Source organism: Scleropages formosus, chromosome 4 (assembly GCF_900964775.1).
Source record: "Scleropages formosus chromosome 4, fSclFor1.1, whole genome shotgun sequence".
In the NCBI taxonomy this organism is placed as follows: Eukaryota; Metazoa; Chordata; class Actinopteri; order Osteoglossiformes; family Osteoglossidae; genus Scleropages; species Scleropages formosus.
This window is the reverse complement of record NC_041809.1, coordinates 27422263-27446432: the sequence shown is the minus strand read 5'-3', so window position 1 is coordinate 27446432 and position 24170 is coordinate 27422263. Positions and strand designations below refer to the sequence as shown.

General features: G+C 40.7%; 1 protein-coding gene across 7 annotated transcripts; it reads right to left on the bottom strand.

The window, feature by feature from the left end:
• Positions 1–8: 8 nt before the first annotated feature.
• On the bottom strand, positions 9–24170 carry LOC108921257 (fatty aldehyde dehydrogenase-like). 7 transcript variants are annotated; one of them, XM_018730624.2, is made up of 20 exons: positions 23961–24170; positions 21245–21407; positions 20417–20648; positions 17949–18034; positions 17600–17808; positions 17363–17480; positions 16848–16989; positions 16461–16627; positions 15903–16002; positions 15322–15560; positions 6032–6193; positions 4593–4824; positions 3227–3312; positions 2550–2758; positions 2303–2420; positions 2031–2172; positions 1616–1782; positions 1245–1344; positions 705–967; positions 9–548 (listed from the first exon to the last, which is right to left on the bottom strand). In XM_018730624.2, the coding sequence occupies exons 2-20, from the start codon at positions 21404–21406 to the stop codon at positions 531–533; spliced, it is 2952 nt and encodes a 983-aa protein (XP_018586140.1). In that variant the 5' UTR covers position 21407; positions 23961–24170; the 3' UTR covers positions 9–530. The 7 variants fall into 7 exon arrangements, with proteins under 7 accessions (XP_018586140.1, XP_018586139.1, XP_018586138.1 ...); XM_018730623.2 differs by lacking the exon at positions 9–548 and having other exon boundaries at positions 565–967; positions 21245–21425; XM_018730622.2 differs by lacking the exon at positions 9–548 and having other exon boundaries at positions 565–967.

The window sequence follows — 24170 nt, the reverse complement described above, 5'->3', positions numbered from 1 at the left end:
TCTCCCTTTCTACAACTCTCTATACATATTATGCTAGGACTTGACCACCAGTATACCTCCTCGATGGAATGCACAGGTATTGCAGTTGACTGTATCAAGGTATAACAAGGTGTGAGCTGCTATAAGTTTCTCCCATGTTTCTGAACTTTTGTGACTTACGTACCTGGTTTCAGAATGTGCAGTATTCTTGCTGTTTGGTGAAAGAGGCGCATAGAGCAAGATTTGAGGATGGAGTACTGCATTTTGAGCTAATGCAATTGCGTGATATGACCACTAGGGGGAAGTAATGGTCTTTTTTCCAGTTTTTCTGTTGCATTTTTTCAGTTCCGGTCACAAACAGCCATTCTTAGGTTTATTAATCCTGCTTTTTAACAGAGAGCTTGGCAAATTGGAGAGTGCAATCTGCTACATACAAATCTGATGGAGTAGAATAGAGTGCATTTTGCAGATGAAAGCCTGTTTTACAGAAACACAGGTAAACACTATTATGCAATTTAAAAAGTACATATGGTACAAGCAATTTCTGTAGTTTAAGCATATCCAGAATCCTGAAATGAAAAAGAAAAAAACAATTAAATGAAATGGCTTTAATTATGCTCCTGTTTAACAGTGTCTGAGCTTGTGTTTGTGTCTTAATGTCAGTGAGCCTATAGAGTTGGTGGTTTGTGTGTCTCCACATACAAGACATGAAAACGTATCCTCACCTTCAGCAGAAGTGTAAGCAGAGCAACCAGCAAACCCACAGCCACAATAGATGACAGGACAGCCCAAACACAGGTGGCATGTTTACACCTGCACAGTTGCTTCTGCATGAAGAACCGTGCCAAGCGCATACGGCTCTGATCCAGCGGGGGGTAACGGGCCTCATTCAGGCTCTCCATAGCCAGGGACCTGACAAAGCAGCTTCGATGGTGGCTTAGCTGATCAAAAGTGTGTTTGCCATGGTAGGCACCCATCCCACTGTTTCCTGTAAAGGATCATCAGTGAAAAATCCATCAGAGCTTTGTGTGCTCTGACAAAGAGCTTAAATTTCACAGTCACATGTTTCTGCATAAAAATATGTAGTGAGTAAGGCCACAGCCTGTAACTTAAAAATTACTGAATGAAGTTCAAGCAAGGACCCTGCAATGGTACCCTTAACAATCTTCACTAACTAGGTAATGACCACTTCTTTCTGCTGGTTCCCTTTTAACAGAGACAGGCAACACAGCTCTCCTTTCCACAAAGCTGCCTGCTAGGCTTACCCACACCCCCAAAGGGTAGCGATGACACTGTGTAGTGCATTACCACATCATTCACCATCACTCCCCCACTGGAGGTCTCTGCCATCATCTTCTTTATTACCTGAAGGCCAGAAAGAAAAGGACCAAAGGAATTGTTTACATAAAGGTGTTTTTAGATGTAAGATTGTTTTTAATGCCACCTCAGTTTTCTGTTAGCAGACTGAAATTACATGTATGATATCATTTATCATATAGAGATTTTTTTGAATTTGGAATTAGCCAAGTTTAGGAAATGTTTCAGGTTCAATGCTTTAATCCTAATCCTGTTGCGATATCTATACACCTGCATACAGCCTTACCCAACTTTTTTACAGCACACCTGGACATCCTACCTGTTTCTTTGAAGAGAACACATAGAGGGCCAGGGGCTTCTCTTGTTCATTAATGAACTGGATAGCCTCGTTTACACTGCTGACCGGTACGATGGGTAGCAGGGGACCAAAGATTTCCTCCTGCATCACTCTGGCCCCTGATTGGACATTCTTGAGCACTGTGGGGGCTGGAGTGGAAGCGAGGTTGTTTTTAGCATGTGCAGTATATGGTACACACATCACTAAAAAGGACATCCAGTGACAGAAGTACCAAAAAATGTGAGGTGGACAAATCTATACCATGTGCATTGTGTTTCTCTTTGGAAATTAACTCAAAATTGGCAGTTTATCTCCAGGGTGTTTGAATGCCCACTAATGGCCCCCTTTTCTTGGCAACCTCCCCAGAAACAGTCAAGCACAATGTAGACAGACCCACCAATGTAACACTGCTGCTGGTCATTCTCTCCACCAAAAGCCACCTCACAGCCTTTCAGAAGCTCCATAATCCTTCCAAAGTGGCGCTTATTAATGATGCGTCCATAATCCGGTGAAGTCTTGGGGTCCTCACCATAGAACTCCTGCAAACAAAAACGTAATAGACTACCACTGAGCCACAGAATCATTTCCAACTGAAAGGAAATGGGTCAAAATTGTTGTCCCCAGGAACTCTGATAAATGGCAGAGAAAAGAAGTACTAAAGATATTTACGTGGAGTGTGCGCCGGATTTCCTCCACCACTCTGTCCTGGACGGCAGGGTTGCACAGGATGTAGTCGGGAGCGATGCACGTTTGGCCACAGTTGCTAAATTTTCCCCAAGCGATTCGGCTGGGAACCAAAGTAAAAGAGAACATCAGTGTCTGACATACTGCTAAGGTCACATCAGATTATGTGCTCCATCATGGGGTCTAAATTCAGGGCCTCTACAACTAAACCACATTCATAACCATCCCTCACCGGCAGGCAATGGTGAGGTCACAGCTACTATCGATGTAACAGGGGCTCTTCCCCCCCAACTCTAGGGTGACAGGAGTTAGGTGGCGAGAGGCAGCTTCCATCACCAGTTTGCCCACAGTACTGTTCCCCGTGTAAAAGATGTGATCAAAGCGTTGCTTAAGCAGCTCCTGAGTCTCTGGAACCCCACCCGTCACCACAGGATACATCTCCTGGAACAGTGCAGAGGCAGACACACAGTCACACATTTTCGCGCATATGTATACAGACATGCTGTCAGGTGAACTGAACACACTCAGAAACAGCCAGCCTGGGGAAATGACACACGATGCTCAAACAGGTAAACCTAGAGGGAGGTACTGTTGAGGAAGGAAACAGTCAGGGTGCAAATTACTTCTACTTCCTGCAAAATTTGGTTCATGGCTTGTCGAAAAATATTGAGGGTTAATAATTGAATGCATGATAGGTCATGAGAGGACATTCAAGGCTATTTGGATAATGTAGGGATTCTGCTCTTGTTCCCATGATTCAGCAATTTCACTGATTCTGACAGTTACACTTCTTGAATACTGGTAAAGTATACTCCCTTAGACTCAGACAGAAGCATACAGACAAATACCAGCTGACAACAAGGGTGGCTGAGAGTGACCAGTTGTGTAGGTTTCATGAATGCTCCTTACTCTATCCAGGTAGAGTGGGAGCAGTTCTTTCAGAAGCCTAGCGGAGTGCTCACTCAGCTCAGAAGGTTTCACTATGGCTGCATTCCCTGTAGGAGTCAAAAGTAGGTTACATTTCAATTTGTACAGTTCCCCCTATTATACTTACAAAGGTACTGCCATAGTAGGAATAACCTAAGTACCCAAAAATAGTTCCTGAATTTACCATGATAGTGTTTCCAATAGTTAATAACTATTAAAATATAACTTTTGTTTTATAAAACACACTTGTAACATGCTAAGATAAGCATTCACGCTTTACCTTGATACTAGATACATTCACTAGAACTACAGTTGTTCCCCAACTAAATAACTTTCAAGTAACGTACTTCTTGTACGTAGTATTTTTTTCTCATAAAAAGAAAGCTAGCGTCCAAATTCAAACTGTGCATGAAATTCAGAAGCCCTGGATTAAGTGTTTCAAAAAAGAAGGTACAAAACAAATTGAACAGGCTGTAGATAATCCTATAATAGTTTTAAGCCATCAGTGAAGCATTGTCTTTCTACCATCTTGCACCTCCACAAAATATCTGCAGCTCCAAGCTGAGGTGACACACAGTTCATGTTGGTTCACACACAAGTCCTAGTTTGTCCTAGTTTCTATATAGTTTGTTAGATCTCCCCACATTCACGTGGATTTCCTCCAGCTGCTCCAGTTTTCACCCACAGTCCCAAGACATAGGTTTAAGGTAACTCAGTGACTCTGAATTGCCTTCAGTGCTTGTACATCTGAGTGAATGTGTATGTGTGTGTGCGCGTTTGCCCTGAGATGGACTAGCATCCCATCCGGGGTTCGCCCTACCTCACACTTTGTGTCTTCAGGACAAGCTCTAGAAGGCCACAACCCAGTATCAGATAAGCAGCTACTGATACTGGCTGGTAAGACCTGTCCTTGCCTTTTCAACATCTTTCACCGCATACTTTAAAACTTTCTACTTTAGGGCTTATGAAAGATTTTTTTTTTTTTTTACATTATGACAGTTTACAAGATTTTTTCCAAGTGATGCTTGCAAGTGGGCACACTGCCATGAGACAACCGAGATGCTCTAGAAGTCATGTCCCATGTGGGGCTGCTCACATGGTCAAAAAATGTTAATATTTTGAATTTAAATTCATGTTTTATCTTTCAGTTTCTCATTCGTATGAGTTTACAGCTTGTTATGTGAATTTATTGGGTACAAATTAAAATCTGTACTGTCACAGTGGTGGCATTACATAAATAATGGAGAAGTTAACAGATTCTTAAATGTGAATGTGATCTGAACTGGGCAGTGAGTTCAATCAGCTTCCCAGTTAAGGGAGAATGGAATGTGAAACAGATCGGCTTTACCTGCTGCTATAGCCCCCACAAGTGGCTGCAGTGTCAGGCCCCAAGGGTAGTTCCAGGCCCCAATGATGAGTACCACCCCGAGTGGCTCAGGCTGGATGTATACTTGGTCCAAGAGGGTGATTAGATTCTTCTCCACAGGCCTCGGTGATGCCCATTCAGCTAGCCTGTCTACTGCCAGTGTGATTTCTGTCTCTAGACCAATGAGTTCGAAGAGCTGTGTGATACTCTGGCTCTGTCGTCACAAGAACAGCCAAGAAGTATAAAACATTACCATGTAATAGATCCACAGTTCTTAGCCCTTGCCCTAGTGACCACCTTTGTGTACTGGTCATCTCGACTGGGGTCTTCAATAGATCATTGTATCAAGATTCAAATCATGTTAAAACGAATGTGTTACTTAAAGACTAGCTGAGAAGTGTTCAAATGAGTGAAAGAGGTGTGAGATATCCATAACAACAGGTATGAGTATATGAGAGACCAGATGCAAGTGCACCTGTAGTAATACCATGTAACCTTTATTTACTCCTTTATGAAATGCACTGTGTAATATACTAATACAGAATTTAAAGGATAATTTATTGATTGATGTAAATAATATAACTGATCAGTCCTTGACAAAAAAGGCATTTGAACTTACTGTATTCACTGATTAAGGGAAATTCCCCAATTAATTTTTTAATTTACCTGCATTTTAGTGTTAAAACCAAGCATTTTGGGGGCAACAGTAGTTGGGAAATGCGGTAAGGGATGAAGGGGTGATACTGGAAGTCTTTGATCTGCCTAATTAAATTATTATGATCTAACTACACCCCTAAGCACACATTTAAACAAGGCTCATGAATCATGTACAGTAACACTTCATTTAGGCTACAAGAATGATCTTGTGCTCACAGCACTGTCGTTCAAGAAAGTATTTCAAGGACCTTGAAAAATGTTACCATTACAAAATAAAATGTTACCATTTTTTTCATCATATTCACTGTGGAGACAGCTGGTAGCATAGTGGTTAGTGCTGCTGCCTTTGGATCTAAAGGTTGCAGGTTTAATTCCTGCCTGGCTATAGTACCATTGAGCAAGGTACTTACCCTCAATTCCTCCTGTAAAAAAATTACCCAGCTGTATAAATGGGTAAATAATTGTAAGCTTGTGATAATTGTAACCTTAACATTGTAAGTTGCTTTGGAGTAAAGTATCAGCTCAATTAATAAATGTATACAGTGACACACAAAAATCCTTTCTAGCACAGGATGGTTGTGCAGAACTCTGCCAGTCAATGGGTATAATGAAATTCTGTAAATCCAATTATTCTCCAGTTCAGACATGGGGGAAAAAAAAAAAAACGCAGAAAGAAATTTTGTTTTCCTCACTAACCACAGCCATGCCACTGATACCTTTTTAGATGGTTTGACGAGTTCCACCCCATACGCTTAAAGACAAACCTTATTGAGATCTTGTTTCAGTGCTGTTGCGATCTCTGCCTCTCGCTCAGTGATCATTCTGCGCAGGGCCTTCAACTGCTGAATCCTGAACTTGAGGTGTCGTGACCTTCTAGACAGGAACGCGGCTCTGGCACATTCCACTGCATGCTGCTCTGTGTAGTGCTGACAAACACACATAGATGCATAATAGCAAGTTAACAGAATAACATTAATAAAACAAAACAGGCTGGAGTGGACTACTAACACTGAGGGTCTCTACAAAAAGGACCATCGTTGCCTTTACTTTCTGGGGAGACACCCTGGGCGGGATGCCAGTCCATCACAGGGTACAGGTGAATAACTTAATGGAAAATTCTACCTGGGCACTGGAAGTTATGCTGTACTCTCTGCAGGAATTGGTATAGGGAAGGATTTTAAAATTCCTAGTCATCATGAACAATGACTCTTACCCTCTGCAAACCACCCTGGCTACACAGAGACCACGTTCAGCAATAGTCTGGCCCAGCTGCACAGTTCCAAGCAGCACTGGCTTAAGTGATTCCTGTCAAAAGTCATGAGGCTCTATAATGAGCTGTTGTACCACAGGGAGCAGCTGGTAGTGTAGTGGTTAATGTTACTCTCTTTCGACCCAAAGGCTGCAGGCTTGAACCCCACCTCCAACTGCAGCACTCTTGAACAAGGTACTTCCCCTAAATTGTGCTATTAAAATTACCCAACAGTATAAATGGGTAAATAATTGTATGTTCCTCAACACTGTAACATGCTTTGGAGAAAAGGATTAGGTAAATGTACTGACTGAGTGAAAGTCAACAGTACTTTTTTACTTATTTGCATCCACAAACTTTTTTCTACATTATTCTATGTCTATTTTGCATCATTTATTTATTCCTGTATTATTCCAGTGTCTTTTCTTAATACTTCTTGTATGTATGCTGTTGTAACCATTAAATTTCCTTCAGGATCATCTCAGATTTACATTTATGCATTTGGCAGACACTTTTCTCCAGAGCGACATACAGCTCCGAGTGAACAAAAGAGCACCCCACAACAGACAGAAGGCTTTAAAAGATAGGTGCGAGTACTGAAGAACAGCTGTTGTCATATCGCACATATTCCAGTAGCCACCTATAGAAGTAACATGCAAATAGCAAACAGACAGATAAAAAGTAGAAGGTGGAACTAATTTCAGTTTCAAGCTTTATTGTGTACAAGTTTTATTGTTTCACATGTACTGAATGAATACACTGAAATTCTTGTGCCACAGTTCTCTTTTCTTACAGTAATATATATTGTGGAGTGGAGAGTGCAGGGGGTTACTAAGGTGAGTTGAGACCCTACTTTAATGCTGGAAGGGATTAAGGACTTAAGGGACAGAGGGAGTTCATTCCACCTCATCAAGGCCAAGACAGAACCAACAGGCTCCAGATTTTGGGGCCTTTGTGAGGGAGATGAGCAAATAGTCCAAGTAGAAGAGTGTAGTGTTCTTGCTGGGGTGCAGGCATGGATCCGGTAAAACGCATAGTTTTTCTTTATCAATAGCTATACAAATAATACTGTGCTCAATGACTTTTTTAAACCATGTTAAGGCTGAAAATAAAATGCATCCTCTCTATTAGCACCTATTCATGTGCGGTGTTCCCCACCCTCTTTGCAACAATGTGATTTCAGTACCTCACAGTCTCTTAAATACGTTATGAATAAAAACCATGTTTGCTGCCAAAATTATACAGATTTCTTTAGGGACTAAGGTACGTTTTGTTACCTGCAAGCACAAAGCATTATGAAGTATGCTGTCAAAATTTACTTTTGTATATATTTCGCTGTCATTTTGTCTGTTGTTCTGCAATTACTTTTATTGTTTAAAAAAATAAGCCTTGAAAAATAAGGCAATCGCTCAACCTTCTAAGTAATTCTGACCAGCCGAATCATCTACAACTACATCATTTTATTGCTACCCTAGAAAAATACAATAGATTATGGACAGATTTAACAAAGGTTGACAAACAGCTCATTATAACTCCTGGGGCTTGATTTCTGTATTACATACCATTTTATCAAGTGCTGGTACTGGCTCTTTGGACAGTGGGAGATTTGGGAACAAGCCCTTGACATGTCTTTTAGTGACCATGACTGGTCATCTATATGTGCTAAACTCTTTCCTGCCTGAACCTCCCTCAGCATCAAGGAACAAAACATGAAGTTCATTCACAAAATCTATCTGTGCCTTCACAGGATATTCAAAGGGACATCGATGTTGTGTTTTAAACGCAAAGCCTCTCCAGACACTCTGATACATTTATTCCGACACTCCAATAAGATACAGGCTTACTGGACACCCATGGGTCTCACACAACCATCCAAAAACCTTTAACAAAAAAATTTGATTTCTCCCCCACTATTCTCTTGTTATGGGGTGCGGTGGTGCAGTGGGTTCGACTGGGTCCTGCTCTCCAGTGGGTCTGGGGTTTGAGACCCGCTTGGGGTGCCTTGCGATGGACTGGCATCCCGTCCTGGGTGTGTGCCTTATGCCCTGCGTTGCCGGGTTAGGCTCCAGCTCCCCGCGGCCCCACATGAGACAAGCAGTTTCAGACAATGTATGTATATATATTCTCTTCTTAAATCGCAACCCATACTCTTCTCTAAATGCTGTTATGGTATGCAGACTAACCATTATAAAGACTTGACAAAGAAATGTATTTTAATGTTGTCTACAGTGAACTGAACACTGACCGAGGTGTTTAAATTTCTCCCATTGATAAATTGACATTTGCATGACAATTCAAAAGAATTCTGGAATATCTGGACACCCTTGTAGAAGTTACTAGAAGAAGGTGCTACATCATGACCTACTCTACTACGACAAATTGTTCTGACCCTGCCCCTCGCTCTATGTATGTAGTACACACATATTGTTTTTTTTTGTTGATGTATTGTCCATCTCTCTCTGTACGCCGTTGTCACCCTGTGCTGTTTATGAAACAAAAAAAAAAAAGTAAGAAAAAGTGAATCCGCAGTCAAGACGATTAACTTCGTTGCTACAAAAAATAAGTTGCGCGAATCACGGTTGACCAGGTTGTTTGTAGAAGTGAAAATTTAAATCATTATGACGCCCACTTTCAGTAAGTACCATTTTATTGCCTAATTTCGCACCACAATAGTGGATGGCTTCATTTGTTTACTTGCCGTATCAGTGTGAAAGCTTTCCGATGCGTCTGGATTTAAAACCACCTGGTGAGTTGCCGCGGAACCATGAAGTCAGACACCTGCGCTTCACCTTTTCAGACTGAGGACTCGACAGCAGTTAACGTAACGTCAATACTGTCATAATTACTAAAATTTGAAAGAAAACCCTTACCTCCATCAGAGTGCACAATTAATCTGCGTTGAGCACACGGGACTTCGGCGATATTCTGGTAAAGTTTTATGCCGTTAGTACGTGACGTTGTGTGATGATGAACGATGACGACGGTGCATAATGGTCGTGTGAAGGAACTCTACTTAAAGAATCACACATCTGCAGCTATGTCTCTCTAACGTAGTGGACAAATCGTATTTTCTATGAAATGTACGTCGCTTTGGAGAAAAGCGTCTGCTAAATGAATCGGTGTAAATGTAAATATACTTTTGAAGCCATAAAACTTGATTTGAGGGCGCGTGCGCAGCTTGTACTACGCTTAATCAATGGCTCAATGTTGAAGTCCATTTGCTTATCAAAAGTCGTATAATCACGTGTAAGAAATTGCTCTAAATTCCAACAAAATTGCAGGCTTAATATCTAGGAATGAACCATGAGGATATTATACATCTGTGCCGATAAGAAATTAGATGAAACAAGGCAGTTCTTACACTTCATAAGTATGCCATATATAAAACCAAATTGGGTTTTTTTTATTCCATGTATACTGTAGGATTCATTTGAATAACCCAAAATAATTTGACAGTGTTCAGGGGGAGATGTCAGGACCCAAAAGGACAATACCTCTATGGGCCAGAGGAGGTGCCACATAGTGCCGGTAGCCCAGACCCATCATGCACCTGTTCACAATGTGGTAGTTGCTGAGGTATAAAAGGGGCAAGTGGTGGAGGATAGATTGCAGATTTTTAATAAGTGTTTCTATTGTGCCCTCAATTTGTTCTACAGGTGTTTATGTTCCAGTCCTGAGTGCCCATCCTGTTAATGCCTGCCTCTTGTTGTAACACCATTATAAAGTTTGCTGATGATACCACCATTGTGGGTCTGATCACCAACAATAATGAGATGGCCTACAGAGAGAAGGTGAGACTCCTGACAGGGTGGTGCCAGGACAACAACCTGTCTCTCAGTATCAGTAAAACTAAGGAGCTGGTGATCGACTTCAGGAAACAGGATATGGCTCATACACCCATCTGTATAGGAGGGGACACTGTAGAAAGGGTCAACAGCTTCAGATTCCTAGGGGTCACCCTCACTGCCAAACTTGCATGGACTGAGCACACAACATCAGTCATCAAAAAGGCCCATCAACATCTCCACTGCCTCATCTGTCTGAAGAAAGCCAGGATGCCCACTACAGTCCTCACCACTTTCTACAGGTGTGCTGTGGAGTCCGTCCTCACAGAGTGTTACATTCTGGTGTGGCAGCTGCTACACAGGACAAGAAAGCCATACAGAGGGTGGTCAAAACAGCTCAGGGAATCATCGGCATACAGCTACCAGCAGTCCGGGACACCTACACCACACGCTGCTTCAGAAAGATGATACGCATCATGAGAGACCATAGTCACCCCGCATGGGCACTCTTCTCTTCCCTACATCTGCAAAGCAGCTCAGGTCTATTCGAACCCGCACTGCTAGGTACAGGAACAGCTTTTACCCCACTGCTGTAAGAGTATACAACACTCACCAATGTGCCACCTTTAGTAGCTAGAGTTGGACTGCTCCACCCAAGCACATTGGTAAATTACACTGTCACTTTAAGCATTCTCACGCTCAGAGTTCTCTGGCTGTCTACTGGTATTTATTGTTATTGCTTCTTAGCATTACTCATTGTCATTTCTATTGTCTTGTCCATAGTCTGAGGAGAAGCATTCAAAAAGAATTTCATCATGATACTTATACACGGTACTTGTACCTATGACAATCAATTTGAAACTTGATCTCCAATCCTGGTCCAGTGTTCCAGTCCGGTATTTCGTCACGCCTCCGTGTTCAAGTCCTGCTCAGACAGATCCACGTTTCACTTTTCACCTTTGCGCGAACAAACTGTGTGTCTCTTGTGCCGCGTTCATTGTTTCACCTCCACCCGGTACTTTAGAGTTTGCACTGTGCCCTTATAAATACACTCTGCACGGGGGGGTCATTTACGTAACAGCAACGCGCGTCGGTGTGGACGCTACAGGATAACTGACAGTTACCTTGGCACCGATTTCTTGTGCTAGTATTGTTTTTAGGTGCGTGAGTTTACCAGAGTTGCGCAATGTTCTGATATGTTTTTACTACTAGTGTTTACCCAATTTGCTGGATATGCATTGTGAGGTGTTTGCTTGTGGCAGGTAACTGTTGGGAGTGGGGTTGTTAGGAGTCATGTTCTTGAACAGGTATTGAACATGGTGGAACATGGTATGTATGGTGGTGTTGGTTCCTGTGTCCTGTTCAAGACTGACAATCGGGCAGCCTTTTGGTTAAAATCAGAATACAGTTCCAGAGATTTCGGGTGGGGCAAAGAGAACATCACTATGGGTGTCTTACCTGCTACTTTCATGGGAGGAAGCTCTGCTTGCTTTTGAGGTTTTATTTAATTGTTGGGCAGCCTGTGCTGTGGAGCCTATGGTTCAGGGTTTCAGATGGCCCGAGCGCTGTCCCCATGTGAGGTGATGGGGTATTGTATTTCTAGCTGTTTGTATGAGCATCACTTTCCAAAAGCCATGGACAGTGCTCAGGACCTTGAGGAAAAACAATGGCTCTGTGGATGCCCACCATTAAGAATTCTCTTTACTATGTAGGAATGTGGGATCAGATGAATTCAAGTTGCTTTAGCAGTCTTAACAGCTATCTGAGTGATGGTGATCAATAACAAAGAATTCTGCACATTCATTAATTTCACTGACACTTCTTCCCAAGGCCACTTTCAATTATTTACATATTTATACAGCTAGTTAGTTTTACTGAAGCAATTTAGGGGAAGTATCTTTCTAAAGGGTACTACAGCTGGATTTGAGCCTGCAACCTGACCTTTAGGTCTAAAGGTAACAGCTGCTCCATGTTTATTGGATAAATCAGTCAATAACTGGCATTGAATAGGATTTTGTAGAGATAATGTTATTTACTTCCCAAGCAAAGAGAACTCACTCAGGAAAGTTGCTGTCATCCACCAGTGCATTTTACTGCTAGCAACTGCACAGCAGGCTGTGATGGCCAAGTGGTTAAGGTGTTGAACTTGAAATCCAATGGGATTTCCTTACGGAGGTTTGAATCTTGCTTGTAGCATAGTGGTTAGCGCTATTGCCTTTGGATCCAAAGGTTGCAGGTTTGATCCCCACCTAAGGCTGTAACACCCCTGAGCAAGGCACTTATCCTAAATTGCTCCAGTAAAATTACCCAGCTGTCTAAATGGGGAAGTTAATTGTAACCTTAACATTGTAAGTTACTTTAGCTGACACTTTTCTCCAACCAAGTAAACAACCTGCATTTTTACAACACATTTTGGAAAACAAAGTACAATTTAAGATTACTTAAACTGAGACAATGGTATCTATAAATTCTTGATGAACTTGAATGCTCATTAACATGAGGACCCAGTTCAGTAGCAAATATTTTCAGTTGGCCCATCTTTCTTTCGGTCCAATCTCAAAAGACAGACCTCCGTTCTTACACTACTCTTCTCCCTCTGAAATTACCTGCTTTTCCAAATTTAGATTAAGCTAAGCTTTGCAGTTGTGCATAAAATGATTAGGAGAATCTTTTCTATGGTTATTGGATCATGAGCTGTGTAGTTTACATAGCTATATCAGTCAGTTTGCAGATGGAAAATGTGACAAAGGTATGCATTTAAGATATGTGCTTCCAAACCAAGCTCTGTGCATTTTAAAATGTCCAAAAAGGCATCTAAAGTCTCTGTGTATGTGTGTATATGGTTCTCTTTGAAGCTTCTTGCCAGAAGAAGGTCCTGTTATCACTAAGGTGGTTCTTCACTCACTGCTTGCTTGAGTCAAAATCATAGTAGTCCAGAACCTATTGCAGAAGCACAATACAGTAGGCTAGTGTACAAAAATTACTGAAACAAAGCAAATTTTCTTAATGGAAATATGTTTATTTGATAAAATATTTCAATGCAGACAGTCCAAATTAGTTCATTAGTGAATCTGCAATAATGGAGCAAGAATTGTCATTTATATCTAGTCTATGCTCCAGTGCAAATATGTTCATGACTTTGTTCACATAAGCAGGTTAGGAACTGAAGTTTTTTTTTTGACAGGATGACACCAAAGATGTGCAAACAATTCACACTTTGATCCTGTCCCTATTGGCTTTTCAAATTCAGTTTGTTTATTGCATTATATTTCAGGCCACTTATTAAAAAACTAGCTTTAATCAATTTGATACAGAGACCATAGATTTATGCAATAAAATCTTTGAGTGATTATATAGATTGACAGCATCTTAAGGGGAACCTATCCCATGCCACAAAGCCATTCTGTAGAGGTTCCAGGAAAAGTCTGCAAAGCAGATTCCTTTAAGAATCTGGAGAGTGCAAGGGTGGGGTAGATGCACCTTCTACTCAGATCCCACAAGGCACTGAGGTAGCAGCACCACAGTTCTTGATTGGCCACATTTACCAACCAGAAAAAAATAAAGAACTGGGAAACTGACCCACTGAACAATGTCTTGCTGTGTCACATGCCTTTACTACTAGTTTCCATTAACAGGGTAATGCAGGCAAAGAACTGCTTATATAAGAATTAAAATGACTTATTCATTTGATAATTATATTATCAATTGTATTAATTTAAAATTGGTCATTATTGATGAGTAAAACAACTTTCAAAAAATTAAACTAAACGTTATTCAAGATTATTAAATCGGTCAGAACTTCCGGATACATGAGGTAAGGCAAACTTGTGCCAACTCCAAGCCCAATCTTGTAGACATGCACCACCGCATCACTGCAGAAACCTCTGAAAACCAAATAAACCCACAAGTCATCCATGACACAACCAACAGGTACATGCAGGCCCATAAAGCAGAAATTAAAACAAGTACTCAAATTCTAAGGATCACACTGCAGAATATGAAAAGAGAAAGACATTACTTTAACTACATAAAGTTAAGTAGAAACAAGAACAAAGAAGTGTGTCACACAAGAGAAGGAGAGTCATAATGGGTAAAGCAGCATTCTTGTGATCAGGTTCCCAGTACAACACAGCACTTTTTGTACATCCTAGCAAAAGCCCATTTTCTGAAGCTATAGTCCATGACAATGTATTAATGTTGTGAGCAAACAGAATTTTTTTTTTTTTTTTTTTTTTTACATATTCTGACTGCTAAACAGAATATCAAGATCAAATGTCATTCAAAGAAATGTACAGATAACTGCCAAACTAAAGCAAACAAGGAATGCAAATTATCCCAAAAACAAGTGCTTCAACACAGCTGTTGAAAATGGTGTTTCAAGAGTTGATCCTTCAGATAATGAAGTAACACCATACTTAAGGTCATGTATAGAAATGCATATATATGGCCTGTTTGTTTATTTTGTTGGCTACTATGGCTCAAAGAAAAAGTCTCAACTTTTAGAAGAGGCTGGGACACATTTGACAGGAACTTGAGAAACAAGACTGTTCAATTTGCTGATTTTGCAAAACAGCGGTTATTGCGGCTTGTGGAGGTTAAGATGTTACGTCCACATTTCCTTCATTTTGGCAGTTACCTGTATAAAGAGATCTGATGCCCAGAAACTAGGTTGGTCAATGACTCCATATTTAGAGGGACAATTTGAGGCAGGATGAGATGTTCAAATTACAGTCATGGAGACTGAAAGCCTTTTTCCAATAAATTAGTCATTAAGTCCTTGATGAAGGCTGATTGTTAGCCTCCAAAAATGAAATGCATACCACCAATTTGGACATGAAGAGCTCATCTGTTTCTTCTATTAACCAGGCATACTACACCTTCTACTTTTTAAAGTCAGAAGGAGATTAATTTATGCCTTAAAAGCTTTGCTTGACACCCCTTAAATGAAGAACTCTGGCAGTTATGAATTATCACTCTCAGCATTGTATGAGTTTTCTCTTGAATCTGAGAAGGGATTTACCTGAAGTGCAATGGCAGCAATCAAAGCCAGCAGCGGGAGCAGGACTAGCTTCCCCAAACGGCCCAGGTTCACCTGACGGTAGATGAAGAAACGGGCCCAGCCCACTTTCTTCGCAGTGTGTGGTGGGTACCGTATCTTATTAGCCACCTCCATAGACAAGGACTTGACGAGGCAGCTCCGCAAGTGACTGAGCTGATCAAAGCCGTACTTGCCATGGTAAGCGCCCATCCCACTATTGCCTATGGAAGATTAATTAAAAAAAGGCAACTGAAGTTTAATTACATTCCAGTTGGGCAACATGCACAAAAAAATGGGGAATGGTATTTCCATAAGCTACAAAGCAAATTTAAGTAGTGTGTATTTAAGGACACAATCTGTATCTTAACTGTTGCTGGCTCAATTCCCAGGAAGCATCCTGCTTTACTAGACCTTAAGCAAATTATTTAGCCTCAAATATGTCACAAATAACATGCACAGCACATAGCATAGCAACAACCAATGTGGAATAATTGTCGAGTTGCCTCTTCAGTTGCTGTCCAAAGTGTTGAGTATACAATGTAAATAGCAGTGCTCCAACTCACCCACACCACCAAAGGGTAGAGAGCTGACGGAGTACTGCACCAGGCAGTCATTGGCCAGCACCCCACCACTGGAAGTTTCAGCAATCATCCGCTTGATCAGCTGAATGGAAGAGAAAGAACCACTGTAGTTGCCGTACTAATTCCACTTGTCTCATTCAGTCAACGGTTTGTGTGGCTGTTGCCCTGCTAATATGTGTGGAACCCCTTCTTTTTCAGTGCGGGACTGTTGCTATCATTATATTTTGTACAAAATATGACATAGTGCAGTATTTAGACCTGCTGCCTCTGCACTCAGTGGTTGCAGGCTTGATTCCTACCTCTTGCTATAGTACCCTTGAGCAAGGCACTTACCAAAAATTGCTCCAGAAAAATTACCGAGCACTCTACATATATAAATAATTGTAAATCACTTAATACAGCAAGGTCCTTCAGAGAAAGGTCTCAGCTAAATGAGTAAAGGTACATACTTCACCCGTACTACGTGTTCAGGTCTTCTTCATGTGTTTTTGCACATTATTATTGTTGTGTGTGTGTTATTTGGGAGCTTTAACTTGTTACCTTGGTGTCCGGAGAAAAGATGTAGAGGGCCAGGGGCTTCTCCCTCTCATTAATGAAAATGATAGCTTCATCCACGCTGCTGACTGTTATTATGGGCAGAATGGGGCCAAAGATCTCCTCCTGCATCACTTTAGCCTCTGGCTTCACATCTTTCAACACTGTGGGAGCTGGAGAAGAACAACGGTCTCCTTAGCATGGATATATCAGTGCGTCAATCACTTAGCTTGTTTAATAGCAGCAGACTGCATGGATATGTTGGACACCCCCAGTCCCCCTACAATACATCCTCCCTTTTGAAATCTTCAGTTGGAAATAATACCTTAGATCTAATGTCTAGAGACTCCAACAGATTAAACTTTTAAATACAGCGTCTTCACATTCACATACCAATGTAATTCTGTGACTCATCATTCTCTCCTCCGAAAGCCACGAGGCTGTCCTCCATCATTGCCTTTACCCTCTTAAAATGGCGCTGATTGATGATCCGTCCATAGTCCGTGCAGCTTTTAGGGTCATCAGTATAAAATTCCTAAAATAAAAAATTAGAAATGGCCATCTCAAAATCATTTTATATCTGAAGTGGTTAATGCAGAAAATACTTTAATTTCTATTACTGACAGCAAAGATAGGAGAGCACACTCAAGCTTACTGAAGGAAAACTTTTTAAATCCTATACATACCAGGAGGGATTTAATCAGCCAAGCCACTTATTCTTTATTTCATTATAAGTTTCTTTAATTTTGTACTAACAATAGTTCATTTAAATATATTACCAAAAATTGTTCTAGCCAAATTGTTACTTGTTTTTGTACAAGAGCCACCACACTGGTCTGACAAACAATTTCAGCACTGTTCCTTTCTGAGTACCACTGATCGCTGAGTGTTGTCAGTGCAATTCAAACCTTCACAGCTTTCCGGATTTCCTCCACCACTCTGTCCTGGATGGCAGGGTTGCACAGAACGTAGTCGGGAGCGATGCACGTTTGGCCACAGTTGCTAAATTTTCCCCAGGCGATCCGGCTGGGAACCAAAGCAAAAGTGTCTCACGTACTGTTGAGGCCACATCAGATTATGTGCTCCATCATGGGGTCTAAATTCAGGGCCTCTACCACTACACCCCATTCATAACCATCCCTCACCGGCAGGCAATGGTGAGGTCGCAGCTGCTATCGATGTAACAGGGGCTCTTCCCCCCCAACTCCAGGGTGACGGGGGTTAGGTGGTGGGAGGCTGCCTCCATCACCAGTTTGCCCACAGTACTGTTCCCTGTGTAAAAGATGTGATCAAAGCGTTGCTTCAGCAGCTCCTGAGTCTCCAGAACCCCACCCGTCACCACAGGATACATCTCCTGGAACAGCACAGAAAATCAGTCATATGCAAACACATTAAGATCCACATTCATATTCACACGTGCATAAAGGCAATTGAAGAGATATTGTCTCATGCATATTGCTGACAGAGGCACAGTCTAGGAAGGGCAAGGATTACCTTGTCCAGATAGAGTGGGAGTAGGTCCTCCATAATCTTGGCAGTGTGCATACTGACCTCAGATGGCTTCACCACTGCAGCATTACCTGGGCATGTGAAAAAGGCTTTATTGATGCTCAAGTTCCTTCCTGATAATACCTATGGTTGCATTTTGTGACAGTAATACATTTATGCTCTTCAGTACCTGGCAGACATATTGAAAAACACCAGCTGTATCCAGTGTATATTCATTAGCTGATAACATTATATCTGTTTTCTGGTATTTTAATAGAGCATGTAAATCATGTCCGTATGTTGCACAGTATAGTAAATATCACATTACTAAAAATTTCAGTCTAAATCTAAAGCCCAAGCAGATTCTGGCCCTGTGGTGTCTTTAAAAGACAACAAGGCTGGTGGGATACATTTTATTAACTTAAAAAAAACTGGATTTTTTCCATATAAATCACTTTTATTTTTTTTTAATCTTAAGCATTCAACGCAACTCTGATAGCAATGTTACCAAAATATTTTTTCTTCCAGAAACTGTTTAAAATTGTTAAATTATTTTAATTCTTAAAAGTGATGTTAATGATGTGGAATCCATTCTTGCTGTCACGCAGCTTCTTTGTGCCACTGCTTCCTCTACAGGCATAGAGCGCATCTTTAGCACATATGGATTTGTCCAGCCTAAACTTACGAACAGGCATAGCAAAGAAAATGCAGCAAAATTTGTTTCTCTTCAAGGCCCTGAACAAGAAAATTGAGCTGCGTGAGCCATAAGTAATCCGCACTTCTAGTAAAACTGTTTACTGGTTTAACTCTCCTAGACTCATTGTCATTTAATTCATGAAGGATGACATTAAATTCATTTATTTTATTCAAGTACTTTGTGCTGATAGTTTCCTGTAATTTAAAGCTGTTTTAAGTTCTTCTAGATATGTTACCAAATAAATCGTCTAAGGCTTGATGAAATATTAAAATTTACTGGGGAGGGGGGGAAAAAAAAAAAAAAAAAATCAGACTTCATTTATAGCAATCTTTTTTTTTTTTTTTTTAAATAATTTGATTTAAATCGGCATAATTTAAATTGTCCAAACCCTGAAAGACAACACTCGAAAACCAGACAAATTTAAGTAGCTCTGCTGACAGCAGAAAAACATATGAAGAAGCTGACTAATAAAGTTAATATTTGCAGTGACTGAAACCACAATCATTTCCATAGAAGGCACACCTCATAACCAACAAGCAACTAAATCTTTGATGCGGTTATCAATTCCAGTTCTGCAGGACTCTTGTGGCTTCAAGTGAGCTGATCATAGAATTAATTAAATAATTCAAATCATGTTCAACTAAATTTCACTGAATTTATACAGTATTATACAGTTCTTAGGCTTTGATAAGTTACATAATTCACTTTAATAAATCACAAAGTATAATTAATTGAAAGATTAAAAACTGATCGAACAAGCTGAAAGTCTAAGTACTTATTGGTAAATCACTTTAACATGATTTGAATGACTATGTATTTAATAGCTTAGTACAGACAACTTAAGATGCCTAACTGGAACAAAAAACAGTACAAAGAGGGTTCCTCCACCAGCAAAACTGGAAAGCTCTTTTGCAATGGCAAACAATGTAACTGTTGACCCTTGCATCAGTGCAATGAGTGAACTTTGCCCAAGCTGACTGAACAGTGCTGTGAGCAGATCCTGTGGACTTGACCACATATGTCCTGTCCCAATTGTAAATTGTAAGAAAGGGTTTAAGTTTTTTTTTTTATTTTTAGTTATGTAATAATGTTAATAAACTGTGGCTGTAAATCTTTTTAGGATGTTCACAAGAAGTCTTCCATGATTAAGATAAAACCATGCTTTAGTCATGCCTTTATTGCCTTACTGCACGCGTGTACAGAGTTCACACTGAGGACTTTGCCATTAGGTGCAAAACAGATTAAAGAGATCAAGTAAAATGCCAGGCTGTCATGGCCATTCTTAAATCAGTATTGTCAAACCAAAATAAAGCATAAAATTTACTGTCAAACATAACTCAGTCTTATGCATTACACATTACATTTCCAAGATGGAATGACCTCCCTCTCTCTCAGAACTGTTGAAGTTCATTCAACTGTCAAGAAGGTTCTCAAAACACATCTCTCAAACTCACTTCTCCTGTGATCTCCTATGTGTTCAATAAACACATACAATTTTATCTGTTTAGTAATTTTAAAAAAAACCTCTGTTTGCAGCTACTTGTATATAATGTATACTGGTTCGTACGGTAGAATATACCAAATTTACTGTACTCAAGAATCACGTCTGCATCCAAATCTCTCCTCCTGTTGATGTAATGCACTCTGTACTGTTCTCTGAGATGCATGTCTCCTTAGAGAAAAGCATCTGCTAAATTAATAAATGTAAATATGAAGAATAGGAGGCCGCAGGCATGATGTTGCACTCAGTGAGACTTGGCAGGGCACCCAAATCTACCTGCAGCAATGGCTCCAATCAGTGGCTGGATGGTGACTGCCCAAGGGTAATTCCAGGCTCCAATAACAAGCACCACACCGAGAGGCTCAGGCTGGATGTACACCTGGTCAGAGATGGTGAGCAGGTTCTTTTCTACAGGCCTCGGTGCAGCCCACTCAGCCAGCTTGTTCACGGTCAATGAAATCTCCCCTTCAAGACTAAGCGTCTCAAATAGAGGTATCCCATGTTCACTCTGAGCAGGACAAATTCATAGGCAAATGTCAAGAATCATCCAGTACAATTCAAACAGCCTGATTTAACTATATTTATGATCAAAATGTTCAGGTTGAAGGTGACAGGAGTAGATGTCATAGAAGAGGGAGTTAATATGGAATGACCTCCCCCTCAGAACTGCTGAAACTCTATTCACATTTAAGAAGGGTCTGAAAACTCACCTCTTCTGGACTCACTTCATCCATGAACTCTTAAGTTCATGTGAAGGGTAAATGTTCATGCAACCATAACTTTATGATCATGCATAGATAAGCCTTTACACAGCTGCTACTCCTGTATTGTACATAAATGTTTGTGTACTTTAAAAAATAAAATTAAAAAAAAATCTTGTAGCAAAGTCATTGGGAATCGTCTATTCTGAGTTTTATGCGCTTACTCGTGTGATGAACATCGGTGCATATCGTGGAAAGAAACTAACTTTACTTAAATCACATCTGCAACTATGTCTCTCCTAATGCAATGCACAAATTGCATTTCTCTGAGATGTACGTCACTTTCGAGAAAAGCGTCTGCTAAGTGAATAATTGTAAACAGAATGTGGCCATGTCATATCACCTTATGCAGGTCTTTATTAAGGGCTGTGGCAATTTCTGTTTTCCGTTCCACAAGGAAGCGCTGCAGGGACTTTAGCTGCCGGATTCTGTACTCCAGTGGTTTCGTCCTTCCAGTAAGGAAGGCCCTCCGTGCTCTCTCCACTGCCAGCTGTTCACGAGACATCCTGAGCAGGGAAATGTCACTACAGTATGTTTTTAAAAAAAACCTTCAAAATCTCTTGCAACAGCTCAAGCACATTTTCCTTTTGATCCCCTTTCTAATTTTTATTGCTAAATGACCCATTAACATTCTGCTTTCAAATATACTCTTTAGTGAGTACAGCTGGAAAACAAGTACTAACATATTACAAAAGTATAATTTTGATGTACACTGCCTAGCCAAAAAAAAAAAAAAAAAAAAAAAGTCACACTAATATTTTGTTGGACCGCCTTTTGTTTTGATTACGGCACGCATTTGCCGTGGCATTGTTTCAATAAGCTTATGCAATGTCACAACATTTATTTCCATCCAGAGTTACATTAATTTCTCGCCAAGATGGGAGAGTCAGACCACTGCGTAACGTCTTCTCCAGCACATCCCAAAGATTCTCAAGAGGGTTAAGGTCTGGACTCTGTGGTGGCCAATCCATGTGTGAAAATGATGTCTCGTGCTCCCTGAACCACTCTTTCAGAATTTGAGCCCGATGAATCCTGGCATTATTATCTTGAAACATGCCCGTGCCATCAGGGAAAGAAAAATCCTGTGATGGAAAAACCTGGTCATTCAGTATATTCAGGTAGTCCTGACCAACTGAAGCAACCCCCGATCATAACACTGCCCCCACAGGCTTGTACGGTAGGCACTAGGCATGATGGGTGCATCACTTCAGCTACCTCTCTTCTTACCCTGATGCACCCCTCACTCTGGAGCAGGGTAAATATGGACTCATCAGACCACATGACCTTTTTTCATTGCTCCAGAGTCCAATCTTTAGGCTCCCTAGCGAACTGAAGCCTTTTTTTCGATTAGCCTCACTGATAAGTGGTTTTCTTAAGGCTACACAGCTGTTTAGCCCCAATCCCTTGAGTTCTCTTTGCATTGTGCATGTGGAAATGCTCTTACTTTCACTATTAAACCTAGCCATGAGTTCTACTGTTTTTTACAATTTGATTTCACCAAACGTTTAAGTGATCAATTACGATCATTCAAGATTTTTTTTCCCCAACCACATTTCTTCCTCAAAGATGATGGTTCACCACTATCCTTCCAGCTTTTAATAATGCATTGGACAGTTCTTCACCCAATTTTAGTAGTTTCAGCAATCTCCCTAGTTGTTTTCTTTGCTTGACACAGGTCAATAATTTGACCCTCCTGAAACCGAGTAACAGCTTTTCCGCAACCACGGGATATGTCTTCCAACATGGTTGTTTAAAAAATAAAAAGCTACTCACTGCATCAGTTAGGGTTAAATAACCTGTTGCCAGTTGAAACATATTAATCACTGCAGTAATTATCCAATGGACAGCTCCTACCTATTAAATCCAGGTGGTGACTTTTTTTTTGACCAGGCAGTGTAGATTTAATCACTTTTGTATACCTCTAAAAATATTCTTATACACAGACTACATGCTTAATGAATAAATAAATGTTCATCCCAAAATGCAGTGGTTAGAGCTACCGCTTTTGGATCCAAAGGCTGTAGGTTCAATCCCCACCTCCGACTGCAGTACCCTTGAGCAAGTTACTTACCTTAAATTGCTCCAGTAAAAATTACTCAGCTGTATAATGGGTAAATAATTGTAACCTTAACACTGAAAGTCGCTTAGAGAAAAAAGCGTCAGCTAAATGAATAAATCATTTATACATTTATTAACGTATCCAGAGCCTGCAGAATTCCTTTTAATTATCATGCAGATCAAATGTTAATTCTCCCATCGCATCGTAGAAAAATGAACACTTCGGTCATTCCCAAATGTATAGGGGGAAACCCAGGTGTAAACCCTAACAATATCATATGAATAAAACACACTGCGGCCGCACGTGTCCAGCGCGCGGAGCCTGACTGCCCCCACTCCCTCGAGCGGCATTAAAGCAGCTCACTTCGTATAAATAGGATCCTTCACGTTATGCTACAAGTATAAAATTAAACATGTATGCTTTAAAAAAAAAAAAATAATAATTATGGCAAATTTTATTTTTGGTGCATCACTTCCAGCAAGCAAACTTACTATTATTTCATACTTTACAATTTACTTTGTCTTATGCTACTAAGTAAGTATAACGCAAAAAGACGTAGGCATGCACTGACTGGTAACATTGATTAATTATTTCACAGCACATTTAAAACTGTTTTTAAATAACATACTGTGTAGTGTACAATACTCTCTGCAGATGGTTGCGCAGCCCGGTACTCACTCACTACCTTGCTGGTTGCACACAACAACACTGGGAAAAATTATGTAACTTTGATTTTTCAGTGTTTTGATTATCAACATATATAGCGTTTGACTCTGGCTTATGATGTTAGATAAACGAAGCCAAAACACCGCATCAGAGAATACAAAGGATATCATTGTAAAGAAAAATAAGCTTTAAAAAAAAACAGACGACAATGAATCTCACGTGTAGTTCCTCATGCAACAATCAACATGATGAACAGTTCCTTGAGTCGCATTAACCCGTTTCGCATTTCCTCGATTTACGAGGCAGTATTTGGTTTTCCGCTGTATCATCTTACCTCAGGAGCGGTTATGATTCCGATACCGTATTCAGCAGCAGCCTCAGCAGATGAACAGAGCAGCTCGTGAGTCAACGGGGCGCAGCGCTTCGCATTCAGCCCAATCACCGAGCGACTGTAGCTCGCGGCGGAACCAATTCCGCTGTAGGCGCAGTAACCGGCGTTCACGAGAGGGCTCGTCACTGTACTCGGGCGGCCATTTTCCCGCGC